We start from the raw sequence: 14,602 nt of genomic DNA, 5'->3' as shown, positions 1-14,602 counted from the left end.
TAGAGGGAGAAGTTTGAAAACGCGAGCGTTCTTTCGGGATTTCCAATTTCCCCAGACGCAGTCGAGATTCGTCTCGCCTCGTTGAAAATTGAAATGAGCTGACGGTGTTAAACGTTGCCTCGTTTTTTAAATCAATTCACTCGAAGACTCTCGAGATTTTTAAATTTAATTGAAATCGCTCTCGAAATACGTGTTAACCCTCGGATAGACTTTTCACCTCGTAGCTGAATTTTTACCATACTCGCTTTGCACTTAACTTTTTGGTACAGAATGTGTATCTAATAATATATTTATCTTATTTTTATATGATGTTTCAGTCAAAATCTTCAGAAATGAAATATTTTTTTCTTCAAAATATTTTGCTTCTTCGCTACGCTCAAGTTTTGGGTCAACGTTGACCCGGTGGTCGGCTACGCGAGGGTTAATCAAGACTCGTTCTTCGAAAAGTTCCCCCTCTTTCTTCTCGACAATGCTACAGAAAAAGAAATACGGATTATTCAGCCGGCTCGACTCGCGGAATTTGTTGGCGAAGGCGAATTTCACAGCGATGCATCTGAAACAAACGCGCCGGGAGCATAGCGAAGCATGCAAACACACGCCGGTACCAGCCGTAGCAAGAGAGCTTTACTCGTTCGTTGCTTTTTGATCGTTTGTACGATGGAAACCCGCCTAATGTCTTCCGCAGACTAAATTTTATTTCCACAAAATCGAGAGAGGCTTTCGCGTGTACTTACGTACTTCCGTTCTCTCTCTTTCTCTTTCAATCGGAATCGGCAAAGCGAGCTTATGCGACAGAGAGAAGTCGAGTCTCAAAGTAATACCGGACAACGCTCGGGGCGTTTCAAGGTTGACGTATGATATGCGCCATATTGAAAATTTCCGGATTTGTTCGCGTGAAAATCGCGTGAGGAAATGCCAAATGGTTTCTTACTAACGGAAAGAAGGTACTCCATCGCGTGAGGAAATACAATAATAACGCTAAAGCGACGAATTCACGTCTTAGAAAATGTAGAAAACGTAGTTACGAATCGTAGAAAAATTCACAAAACCGTACGTTTGAATTTCTGAATACGTATCGAGAGAATTTAATTTGTGAAACAGGTTGGGTAACTAGAAAATGAATTCTCAAAGACTATTTGTTGATATAATGAGATGTCTGTATATTCGTTAAATTTCTGTTTCCTCCTTTATGCTGTTATAAACTCCCTAAACTATCTGTTACATCTTGCATTTCACCGTTGAAATACTACAATGCGAAATATGATAACCTTAATTGAACACGACTATGAGGAAGATCCATTACAAATGGTTATTGTAAAACACGATGCAACGTTTCGTTAAAAATTCATCCCGGCGAAACTGACGTATTCTATTTACAAATTGACTCTCGAAATTGAGTCGAGAGTTCCAAACTGGTTTACATATCGTTCAATTACTCATTATTCTGCGAGTTTCATTAATCTAGGAATTTTATCGAAAAAACATGAACCTACCTGGCCCTTTATATACAAAAAAAAAAAAAACTAAAATAAAGAGAGATCTTCGTGTTTTTTGATAACATTTTATTTTTGATATATATATATATACGTTTCAAAGTGAATGTAGGAGTCTGCGTTGAATAGGAGCAAACTCGATGAGTTTGTTAATAATTAATCAACGGTGTAGAGTAAAGAGAGAACCGAGGTGGACGAAATCTTCGCAAGACCGACGATTCCAACGAGAGGAACGGGAAACTGGAGAAGGTGTCGGGAAGGGTTGAGAGATTCAATCGTACAGATAAAATCGGAAAAGAAATGACAGATGCAGATACGAAGCGGCGCCTTTAACGAGGAATGAATCCGATTACAAAATATTATCCGTCACGACTAATTACGAGTGACTGGCATTCGATAATCTGCTTCCTCGTAGCCGGCGTAACGCCGTTATGAAACGTATTAAACACGGTGCGTATTAACGTAATTACCTTAATACCTTGTTAATTAACGCTCGGTCGTTCCGACCCGAAGGGAAATGTATTCTTTTCGGACGTTGGAAATATGAAACATTGGCCATTGGGAGAAGGAGGGATGAATTAAAGTACGAAGCACGCAACTGCGTTGCGTTTCGAAACGTTGTAATTTACTTCGTATAAACGGCCGCAAGTTTTTTTTCACTGATCAATCATTATCACGAGAATGCAACACAAACAGCGTGATAAATATTACTTTCGATTATTAATTTGCGATTAATCTCTCTCTCTCTCTCTGCGCTCCGAGAAAGATGAAAAGTTAGAGCGTCAAGTAGCCGAGAATCGAATAATACGAGTATAACTTCGAACACGAAGAAGACAATCAAGCAAACGAAGAAAACAAAGTTTCCATTTTACTGGTGGTAGGGCAGTCCGCGTTGGGTAAACAGAATGAACTTTATCCTACGTTTCGGTAATTTATTCGGAAGCCGCAGCGGCAATCAAAGTTGAAACCGATGACAAAGGGGACACTTATTTGGCGAATTAAAGGCAGAAAGGGATCGATTAAATACAGCCGGTTTGGACAGAGGGAGGCGATGCTTCGTTTGCCAAGCGCCATAGTGATCTCCTCCGGAGTCGAACGGGGAAGATGGGAAACAGGTTATAGGGGGAAGTTTGTACGACGCAAGTTCCGGAGAGAGAGTTTCGGTGATTAATCGATAATGGCGGCCGAGTGACAGTTACGTTATCCGCTCCCAACTCTTTTCCTTCCGTACGATACGCGATCGTATCGTACAAATTTCCTTTGCCTCGATGGCTCGTGTTATTACGCCAACTAATTTCTCGGCAGCCGAGAGCGCGTTTCGGAAATTGAAGAAATTCGGCTGGTCGAAAATTTTCGTGAATTTTATTCTCCATCCGATATTTCGCCCGTTTCAGGCGAACTTTTCCGTAACGTACCAAATATTTGTTTTCGTGTACATCCCCGCTCAGAGATACTATATTCGTTTAATGAAAAATGGTACAATAGAAATATATGCAATAAATAAAGATACTTACGTTAGAAGAATATAAATTACACGCACAATATAATTAAATAGAACAAATATGAAACGTACTTTGTACAATAAAAATACTCTAATATAATACTCTAATATATTAATATACTGTATTACTATAAACACTAATATATTAATATACTGTATTGCTATGTAACAATACATACGTTCAATAAAGTCAAATTAAATACAAAATTGTGTACAATAAATATAAAACTTTGTAGAATATACTTTATAGAATAAAGACTCTGTCTTATAAATACATTAATGTTTTTTGTCATATATTGTATTGCATCACACATTGTATTGTATTGTATAATGTTCTGAAGCTTTTGTGCGGGAGTGTACACACGTTTGCTCTGCGCAAGCATTACTTTGACTCTGCACCACGAATTACGTATATGCTTTTTTAATGAATATCATTGAAGCAGCGTATCTGCGATATTTGAGAGGTAAATGTAACGGATATCAATAACAGAAAACTACAAATTCTGCATGAATATTCGGCATTCGGATTCCAAATGGAAACGTAGTTTTTGATAAATTAATCGTAGTCTGCGCCCATCGTCTTTTACGCGTGACGCAATGAGCTTCAAACTTGATTCAATCTAAAAGGTTATGTCGCACGCGGCATAATTCTCTGTTAATTAATTCGTTGCATTTTGTAGAATTCGAGAAACACGTTAAATACATATATGCATTTACGCGTGTCGTCTCATCATATGTGTACAGCTCGCTGTTTGTTTTGTTTCTACGAGTACGGACGGGGCGTGGATCAACGAGCTGCGGAACAACAAATTACGACGCTTCAGTCGACGTCGAAACGTCGAATATATATATATGGTTTCCACCGACGTATCCAATTATTAATTGTTCCAAGAATTTCAATCGACGTTCAAATGCAACACGCGAGTCAGTCGACAAAAGGAAAGGCGATATTTCGGAAATTCTTTCCCCAAACAACTTTTCTCCACCCAATTTTCCGATCAATTCGCGGTCGCGTGAAATTTTTCAGAAAGTTGGCGGATGGAAAAATTGAGCGAAATGATAATTCAGGGGAAACACGCGAGAGAACGTAAGCGTAACGCGGTGTGTGGTGTTTGATTTCAGTGTGCCACTTGCTGCGAAGCGGCGTGGCGGCGATTTTTGGGCCGCAGAGCGCGCACACCGCCTCCCACGTGCAAAGCATTTGCGACACCATGGAGATCCCGCATCTGGAGACACGCTGGGACTATCGGCTCAGACGGCAGAGCTGCCTCGTCAACCTTTATCCGCATCCCACCACGCTTTCCAAGGTACGTACAAACTCTTGGAATAATACCCTCATCAACGCGCCGAGAGCCGTGAGCCGTCTCTCGAAAGTCTCGGCACCCTTTCCCACCCACGGCTTGTCGACTAATCGTTTCCTTCACGCTGGAAGCTAGACGTGCTCGAGTTCCAATCGGGCTCACCGCCGTTAATTGGCATTCTCAGGCTGCGATTGTTACGCTGCCGGCGCGATAAATCGTCGACTCACACATCGATCGATTCTATTGACAAATCTTTCCGTTCCGAAACTTTTCTGCTTCTGGTAGACGTTCGTTCTCTGTTGGATTCCGCGTGGAACACGTTCCGCAGAGTTTCATTCGAGTTTTAACCGTGGTTGTTGAGTGATGTTGGGAAAGAATGTGTTTTTACAATTGTAAATCGAAGGGAGGTGAGAAAGAAGCGTGGATGACCAATTAATGGAATTTGTCGTGTGGAACTTTCAGAGGTCTGTTAAATGTAGAGGTTAAATGTAAGCAATATTTATTTAATAACAATGCTGGTGATTAAACGATAGATAATTAAACGAGGCGACGAACACAAATTAACTACTGATATAAAATAACTCAATCAATTCTTTATCATTACAACAATCGACAATCGACGCTTTCTTACGACTCAAAGTCGACTCTATTTCTCACTCGCTCGACTCTCAGTACTTTTTCAAAAAGGAAATTTTCATGCATTCTTCAGCAAATATTACAGGCACAACTATAGATATAATAACTATTACAGGTTATGACTCAAGAACGACTTACGATACTACATTACTGGCTCAGCGTTAGCACTGATTGTGAGCCAATATTATCATCATTCGAAAATCTTTTTCAATCGATTATCCTCCGTCCGAAAGGAAAGTATCTTGGAACTGAAATTCCCAATATTTCTCATCAGGCCAGAAACAAAAGTTGCGCACGGTTCGCGCGGCCGTAAGTCGGAAATTGGAACAAAAGAGAAGGAGGAACAAGTTTTTCGAATTTCTCTTAACAAACGAAAAATCGTCCGCGCTGGAAAGTGGCTGAGACTCCGCGTCCTCGGCGAAACTTTTCGTCTTGTGCCTCGTACGAAATCCTGCCAACGTGTCGTTAAATACTTACCCAATCGCGAATATAACTTACCTGCGCTCACCGATATTTTTCTTGCCGGCTGTTCTATTAGTACCTGCTCGACGTTCGTGGAGCTGTGCGCCAACCTTCTCGAGCGTTTGTTCCCACGAAAATTTCCCTCGGCTACGTTTCCTCGAGGATGAACTTTCGAAGTTCGAGGACCGAGACCTCGGCGAAGCAGAGGTGACGCGAGAGGTTGTTAAAAATATCGAACGTCTGCCACGCGAACGAACGAAAATGTTCGAGAGGAAACGTGTTCTATTTTTTCCTTTTTTCAAAAAAAAAAAATGTTTCGAAAAGTGAACGTTTCACGGAGAATCATTTGAAACTGAAACGATTTCATCGCGCGTCTAACGCCGTATCGTTTGTCATTGCGAGAACGATATATAAAAATGAATATCGCAGATTTGATTTGTCAATTTCGACATTTTCTAGCGATTGTCATTTGTTACTTCTGCGTTGGAAACGCGAAAACGGACGAGCTGCAGTGCAGATGTAATTCATTATCTAAAATAGATACGAGTGCAGAATATATTCAGTTCATGCCGGGGTAAATTAATTAATTTAATTAGAATAGAAGGTTCCGTTGCTTCCAAAATTTCCACGATCTCACTGGAACTAATAAAATTTTATAATGTGAAATTACGTGAAATGAAAAGGAACATGGTCACAGAGGCTGTGAGTTTTAATATCGCACGAAACGTTCCACCACGAGACGTGCCATCGTATTTATTCCCAAGTACAGAGAAATTTCATACAGTTTAAGAGATCTTCCTATCAGAAAGTTTCCAGCTCCAATCAAGATTCGAAGATAATTCTTCCGTTTGTTAATCGACGTATCGTAAATCCTTGCTGGCACGCGATAAATCCGTCAAACTTCGGATATAACTTTCGATTTGTCACAGATCACTTATCGCCTGGTTTAGACCTGAACAAATCAGATTTTCGATTCTAAAAGTTTCGTTGAGATGTTTTACGATGACGCAGCGAGTTCTTTGGTTTATGGTTTAAGTAGCCATGTTTCACCATTCCTCGTAAAGTCAGCATTACGTTTCTAACGGGCGATTTTTGACTCGAGAAGATAGAAGATAGAACGGTGCAAAGGGGGTTGGGTTCTCTCTTAACTCCGAGAAACGCTTCAGTCTCTGTGATAGCTTACGACAGTACCATCCGGAGTTAAGCTTCCAAGCTTAAAATCTTTCTCTTCCCTGTCTCCGGTGATACACTGGCTCGTATCATCTTGGAACAGAGTAATCGTAGTTTAATCGATTCTGTGTGAAAAGAGAAGAAAAAAGAAGAAAATTAAAATAATTGAAATGTAAAACGAAAATTGTTTTCTACAATATTATTTTACTTTCTCGATCCCTGTAATATCATGTATTTACTTTCGCAAATTATCGCGAAATCACCGGCTGGCCAATTGTTGGAACACTGCAATGTACAAAGCGTGTAGCCACCGTATGTACACACATACGTACGTACGATACGCCGCGAGAATTTGTTGGTTTTCCCTTCGTACCACGGACGGTATTTTTATTCTGATTCGACCTCTTTATAACCAACGATATTTCAATCGACTCTCAGAGCATTGTTTTAAGTTGGAAAAGCCGGCGGAGTTTCCACGAGCAAGTGGAACGCAAACGGAATTAATATGATGGCTCGAGTACGGCGGGTGTTTTAATGCAAACGATACGATAGAGAGAATGTTCCTCTCTCTCTCTCTTTCTCTCTCTCTCTCTTTTTTTTGTCGTTCTGTTGCTCATTGGCCACGCATTCCCCTCCCCGAATGAAAGCCAAAAAATGTTCGAGTTCGCGGAAATAAATCTGCGGATGAAACACGCGGATCCGCCGACAGGGTGAAACTGAACATTGACATTGCTTTATCGTGAACGAGGATACCGAAACAGGATGTTTGGAAATTTAAAACATGGCTGGAACAGTTCGTCGAACAGGCAGCGAACAATAACGAGGGCTTTATGTTAACCGTGCCAGTACATTGCTCGTGACAGTCACATTGGGAATTAACACGATATTTCGATAAAGTATACACGACCCAGCTACGCGAAGGGTGAAACATTTATTCTCCCTTCTAGCATTTATCGTACCATTTATCTTCCCATGGTACAACCAACCAACGTTTCGATCACGTTCCGGTCCGCCATCGGAATTCAATGTTCCAAGTCAGTGTTGATACCCTTTTTTTTCCCCCTCTCTGTCGAACGACGAATATAATCGACCACTCCTCGAATTACAATCTCGTCGTGCTGAAATTTCCTCGGAAATCAAACTCTTTGCGCGTAAAATATTCCTTTGGATATCTTGGTTGCATTCTTATTCCCGATATTGTATGTTTTCAATCTGCTACGGAGCACCGGGGAAAACAAAGCTGCTTTGGAAACGGAATTGATCATACGGTGAAACTTTGATGAGCGCGTTGCAGATGAACGCGGGACGAAGATCGACGCTGAAAAATAGAGGAGCGAGCAAAATTGAAATGGTAACACGCCGGCGATCCGGTACGTCCTCCTCTCTCTTTTCTTTTCTTTTTAATCGAACCGAGGCAGCGCCGCCCGAAGGTAATTTCGGACTTAACTAGACGAAAGAAGATTCCAAACGAGATTCCGAGGATCAAACAGCCTCGATAGAGATACACGGCATTGTTCCATGGTCAATCAAGTCGCTGGCAGCCTCGTCTACAAAGCGATTTCGAACGACAGAGTGAGGGAGAGGCAGAGAGAAAAATTTCTAATCCGCCCCCGATGGTTCTCTCGATTTTACGACCGGGGGGGGGGGGGGGGGGGGGGCAGAGCGGCAGCCAATAAATGATGATTTCCGGTTGCCTGGCCCGACTTTGAAGAACGTCGATCAAAGAGATCGGGAGCGATGCCACGGGCACAAAGAGCGCACGAATTACTAGCGCCAGAGTAAGAATTTCAATTATAGTCTAAAACGCAACGCGCGACGAAATTGAATTCTAGCCATGCGTTAGACGTCACCGATGCCGGCTCCCTCTGCTCGGATGACACTGCGAATGCCTCGAATTCCAAAACGTTTCGACGATAACGTGCAATTTTGACTCTGAAAACGGCTGCCAATATTTGGCAGAATGTTTTTTCACTTTCTAGAACTCGAAATCTCCAAATTCGAACGTTTCTGCGTCGTGTATACCATGAGATTCGAGGAACCAAACGAAGAGCCAGAGAATAGGTTCGTCGTTTTCCTCAAATGTAATAAACATTCTAGTGTGTAACTTATTATAACAATGTGTGTAACTTATTATAACATAAACTATATATTGACATTTAGCGCTTATTGTTAAGTTATATCATAAATTAAAACTTACATTATCAAGAAACATACTTCTAACAAAATTCCTGGAAATAGACTCGAGAATATTTTGATCAAACGCTTTGATCGACTTGTCGACAGATTCGATTCGAGAAATACGGCAGAATATATGCTATAACGTTCGTTCGCAGAGGATTCCTTTGGAAACGCGCGTTTTTCAATCGGCCATTTTGTATTCTCTTTCTAGAGCGAGTAGTCGAAAGTGTATGACGCTTTCTCTCTCTCTCTCTCTCTCTCGGAAATATCTTTTCTATTTCCCGCGAAACGTTCGCTCACGGTGTATGTTTTCACTAACAGCCCGATTTAATTAAACGTAATAAATTGACGCGACGAGGCAGCGTGTTATTTTTTCATTTCCCGGCGGGAATATTCGCGGAGAAAGATTTCAAATGGAGGGAGAAAAAGCGATGGAATGGGACAAGTGAGAAGAAGTGGAGTAAAGAAGAAGAAAAAGGAAAACGGCGCCGGGCGATAGAAGAAATACTTGGCCCGTAAAAGGACCGGTTCGAGCGCGTAATAATTAACGAGGTCTGAGTGAATCTTTGGAGAATTCCGACGGTTTCCCGTGATGCTATTAATTTTTCACATTCTCACATATTGGAAGCGGTATATACATATTTTGTATATTTAAACCGGAACAACGAATGTTCTCAATTCCGAAATCTCTTCCTTAATTGAAACATTCGTGTTCCTTTCAAACAACAGGGCGATTCTGAATTGACTGGAAAGTCAAATGTCGCTGGACATAGCGACGAATTGACCCATTCAATACAAGAACAATAGGCATTTTAACCCTTTCACAGTGTGTCACAAACGAGATTCGGTCAGACGGCACGAATTGTAGCACCGTAAATTGCGTGTCTTGTGTGCTATTATTGTATTCAGTACAACAATTATTAACACTGGATCTACCGACGATTCAAGCATGAAATTTCCATCAGAGACATTACAACAACAACAACAAAAGAAAGGTGGATGAACTTGGTAACACACTTTTATTACCTTCAAAAATGTTTCGTGTCACAGCAAAAATTATCAATTCATCATTTTGATCACTTTTGGCAATTGTTTGATGCAGGAAACTCTAACGATAAAAATATCGTAATCTGCTTTACAATCCTTTGTCGATTTGAGGAGTCGTGATAATTAACGTGGCCACTTGCATTGTACAATAAAACAACTCGAAGCAAACGGTCGTAAAACCCGGAGTTTCCGCCAAACCGCCGTACAGAAATTCCTCTTTGAAAAATCCTCGAAAAAAAAAAAAAAACACACAACGCGGCCAACTTTCTTTCGCGGCGTTAACTTGCCGGGAACTGGTTGGTCCGGTATTTATGAAAACCTTATCTGCGAGCGAGACACAGTCGTCGGAACTTTCGGGGCGGAAACGCGGTTTCCCTCGACTAAGGGCTGTGAGGGGGGGAGGGATGGAAGGAAGAAACAGCTGGCTCGCCGGCTGCGAAGCAGCGCTGGCTTACCAGTGCATAAGGAATCAGAGGCAGTTTATTTGTAGCCGGTAGCACGGCAGATTTTTCGCGTTTTGGTCGACGGCTCGGCGAGTAAGGAGAGAAGTGGCCGGCGGTTGAGGACGCCGGGATGATTTCGAGCGCCAAGAAGCAAGGTGATCTTTCCCTTTGACTGTGCTTCCTCTTCCGGCATCCGCGGTACTTCCCAACCGGGAGGGGCAATGCAAAATTCAGCGAGCGGCGAGCATCACCTCCGTGATTACGCGGTAGGGGTTCGAGCAACCTCTCTCGTTCAACCGTGGCGGCCGAAATGTTTTCGCCGTGCACCGCTTCGAGTCGACGTGATCGAAGGTAATGCGATATTCACGAGGAAGAGACGCTGAGAGAAAGGCGGCGGTTCTGCTTCCTTTAATTCGAAGGAGCTGCTCGCCTCTTCCCAGCGTAATTCCAATCGCTTTTTCCTACGGTGAGGGAGAGGAGAGAGAGAGAGAGAGAGAGAGAGAGAGAGAGAGAGAGGCTGATGGAAAGTGGAGTGGCAAAGAAGTTCCTTTGTTCATTTGACGGAAACGCTTGCCGGCAACGCCATTTGAACGTCGCGCGTCACGTTCAACGAAAGTCGTTGTCGTTTTCTTCTAATCGCGAGACTGGCAAAAAGGTAATAACGTAACACCGGCGATTTGCATTCGACGACAGACGATTCGTTAGGAGGGAACAACGTCGTTTCTCTGCGAGAGAGAGAGTTCCCTTCTGCCGAGTGATCTTCGCCTTGCATTGTCCACCGTCGTTGTAGATAAGCGCGAGAAAGCAAACGTCTGATGAAACGTCGCGTGATAAATCAGTCGTGAAACAATAGGAATAGTAATTCCCGTTTCTTATAGAAACTTTCGAGTCGCTCTAATTGATCTTGTCTAAATTATTTTCGAAGCGTATCTTTTGGAAATATAGGATTTCTATTGGGCTGAGCAAAAAGTAATTTCGTACTTTAGTGAAACGAGCTTCTTTTTTTTGTCATATTTCAAATGAAGTTTATTAAACCAAATATGTGTCATGTCCATAAACGTCAGAAATTTTTTTAGCAGCCCAAATCGCATTCTGTCCTCTTTTTGTAATAAAATTTCAAACTGTATCGATTTCTTTTCTTTAACTTCACTCTTTCCCTTACCTTCGAGACGCAATTATCTTTGACTGAATAAACATCATAACTTTTTCTTCCCAATTATTCCACGGTACGTCACCTTTCAAGCATGCGCAATTATTGTTAGATCCAGTTAATATTACCAGAGTTATACCGGAAGTTATCCCTAAAGCATTATCCCGTCTATCGGTAGAATACGAAATTCTACTCGACCTTCAATAACGAACTAGTTATGAGAATCTAAACCGAGCTCAGAGCAACGACTGCAAAGTCTAGAGTTCTAATCCAATTAACGATGGAACGATGATTAAAATTATTAGAGCACTCTGTGCACTCGCTGGCGCTATAATTTTCTTTCATTGCGCGTCTACTCTGGCAGTAGTGCAACCGTGATTCGGTTAAACGCTGAAACGGTATCAAGCTGAAACAGGGTCCAGGATTACGGACGAGCGTCGTCGTTGCTATTAAGATATCATCCCGATATATATATAGGTAGCCCCGTCTTAAAATCTCGGCCGACTCTGTTTGCCGTGGGCAAAGCTATTTGCGTTTCGGACATGCGGTTTATTAGACTTGCGCTTACGCCGATAATACCGAGCTCGCCGCTCGTCGTTCGCCGTTGGCAATCACTTTTGCCCGATCGAGGCGACCGATCTCTTCGTAAGAGCGTACTTTCGATCGGGAAAATTCCTTTGATATGATCGACCGCCTACCATCGGGCATTGCACCGCGTGGACAGTGTTTGCTGAAGTTTGAGCGGTACTCGAAACCGGAAGCCGGACGGTATACTAACGAACCGTTTTAAATTCTGCCTGGAAATTTCATTTCTCGTTGCTCGGTTCGATCTTTCTCCGTTCTCTGAAATTCTACACGGTTCCGCGACTATCGAGATCACGAGGAAACGTGGCTGTTGCCTCTGCTCGCGCCGCATCAGCGTGGAATAATTGAAAATATGCGGGCAGCCGAGATATTGGTTCTTGAGCTACACAGTTGGTCAAGTAGTTGGATTCAAATTCTATCGCGTTTTGCGTTTCGCGATTCAATTGCAAAATGCAGGATGCCGAAAAAATAAGAAACGATCAATTTTTCCACACTTGCGGGATTAGCGCTTCTCGATTTCGAATGCAAAGTCGCGTGACTTCGGGTACTACGAATTTCCTGTGAATTGCCATCGCCGGTTCCGCCGCGGCGGAAGTTGCTCGCCAAATCCTCTTAAAACGTAGCTAACTTCGACGTGATTCGAAAGTCCTGACTTGGAAACTCATCTCTCCCGTGAACGTGGCCCATCAGCGAGATCGGCGGGAGACGAGGAGACGCGCGACACGTCGTATTTGCTTATGGTCGCGAGCATTTGCTCGCGATTCCTCGCCGCGGGAGCGCGGGGAGGATGAAACAGGCGAAGATTAAGTCAACGGCGCGGAAGCAGAAAATCTTCTTACAGCTCGACATTACGGTAATCTAATTGTCCCTCGACGACGAACCACCTTTATATCGATCGATATATATATATATATATATATATATATATATACATACACGCACACATACATATCTGCGTCGATCTAATGAACCGCGAAAACCAGAATTGCCGTTGCCGTACCAATGATTTAACCGGCCCTCCTTTTGACCGATAATGGATCGTCTCTCCTCACCTCTTGGATACCGACTGGACCCATAGTTGCACGATCGTTCGAATCAGCTGGTACGTTGCCGTTGAAATTCAATTTGTACCGTTTCGTAGTCGAGCCTTTGCTCGTTACGGTTCACCCTCGTACACATCCGCAGCTATTGCAGCAGCGTTCGTGCGCACACGCAGACCTCGCTGGTCCCACCGATAAGCACTTTCAGGTCGATTCAGTTACTCGTGCCGAAGGTGGAGAAGGTGGTGCTGGTGGTGGTTATACAACTCTCCCTCGGCGCAGAGACAGAGACAGAAAAAGAGAGAGAGAGAGAGAGAAAGAGAGAGTACATCGTGTCCTTTACTTTCGTTCCTTCCTTTTACCTCGCCCGCTCCATTCTTACCTCGACAATTCTCTCTCTACTTCGTCTTGTTTCTCGTCGTCGTCGTCGTCGTCGTTCCTTTGCCCGTGCGAACGAAGAAAAGGAAGGGACAAGGAACGAACGCCGACACACACGAACACGCACGGCCGCATTCTCGTTTATTTCCGAAAGTAGTTACTAATCAACGGCATTGAAGAAACGCGGCCGAGCACGTAGACGTACCACCCTCCCCTCCTATTGAAAGCCGATTGACCAGACTCTCTCTCTCTCTCTCTCTCTCTCTTTCTCTCTCTGTCTTTCTTGCTCTCTTTATCTCTCGGAAATGTTTGCGAGCTAGTCATTTGCCGTGGCTTACTCGATCGCCGCCCGTTTCGACGCTTTCTTTCTTCCTTCCAGCATTCGTTTCACAGCGCTTCGACCGCGCTGTAATTGTTCTTCGCGCGTTTTCTTCAACGATTCCACCGATTGCTGTCTCACCCTTTCGTTTCGTTGCATCGGTCGTAAGGTTCGAATTTTAGGGTAGGTTTCGGTTTCGAAGTAACGTTCCACCTTCTTTCCATCGAATTAAAACATCGTCAACCGTGAACGAGGGAAAAAGTAAGTTTCAGTCAGTCTCGTTGGATTTGAAATTCCAGATTTTAAACATCGATTTCACCGCGTTGTTATATCTTTACACGGGCGTGTTACAACTGTAATAGCGATCAAAGAACGAAATCATTTCGCGAATGCTTTTGCCCGCAATTTTGTAATCACCTTACTTACGCTCTGTCAAAGATTTCGATCGACACACGAACGACATCATATTTCATTACCATCGTTTCGTTATCGTTTATCGTTGGTCCGTAATTAATGCGAATAACGTTTCTCATCCCGTGGATATATTTTAATACACATTGTGTTTGATCTTCTTTTTTCTGCTTTTTTTTTTTCTTTTCCCAATGTGTAAAATAATTTTGAAACGCAAACACATTTGCTTGCAAATTATTTTGAATTCAATTTGCTTACAAATGAGCATGCAGAGTTTATTCGTTGTTATTAAATATAATACACACGCGCCGTTGTATTATATTTAAACGCAGAATATTTAAACGTTCGTTTGCCCCATTTGCAATCGTTCGTATGCCAATATATTTTCCGTTACGCGTTGTTGGAAGAAAAATATATATATATATATATATATATATATATATATATATATATATATATATATATATATATATATATATATATATATA

General features: G+C 42.4%; 1 protein-coding gene across 4 annotated transcripts in view; it reads left to right on the top strand.

Annotated features, from left to right (window-relative positions):
• LOC122528818 (glutamate receptor ionotropic, kainate 2) overlaps nucleotides 1-14,602 on the top strand; it is a 296,492-nt gene that overhangs the window by 153,906 nt on the left and 127,984 nt on the right. For all 4 annotated transcript variants that reach the window (XM_043654346.1, XM_043654347.1, XM_043654345.1 and 1 more), the window contains exon 4: nucleotides 4,117-4,301. In XM_043654346.1, coding sequence (XP_043510281.1) covers nucleotides 4,117-4,301 — 185 coding nt within the window. The remainder of the gene's footprint in view (nucleotides 1-4,116; nucleotides 4,302-14,602) is intronic.

This window comes from Frieseomelitta varia, unplaced genomic scaffold (assembly GCF_011392965.1).
Source record: "Frieseomelitta varia isolate USP_RPSP 00005682 unplaced genomic scaffold, Fvar_1.2 scaffold_263, whole genome shotgun sequence".
NCBI classification, from domain to species: Eukaryota; Metazoa; Arthropoda; class Insecta; order Hymenoptera; family Apidae; genus Frieseomelitta; species Frieseomelitta varia.
Note: the sequence above shows the minus strand (reverse complement) of the source record. Positions and strands in the feature narration are given on the sequence as shown.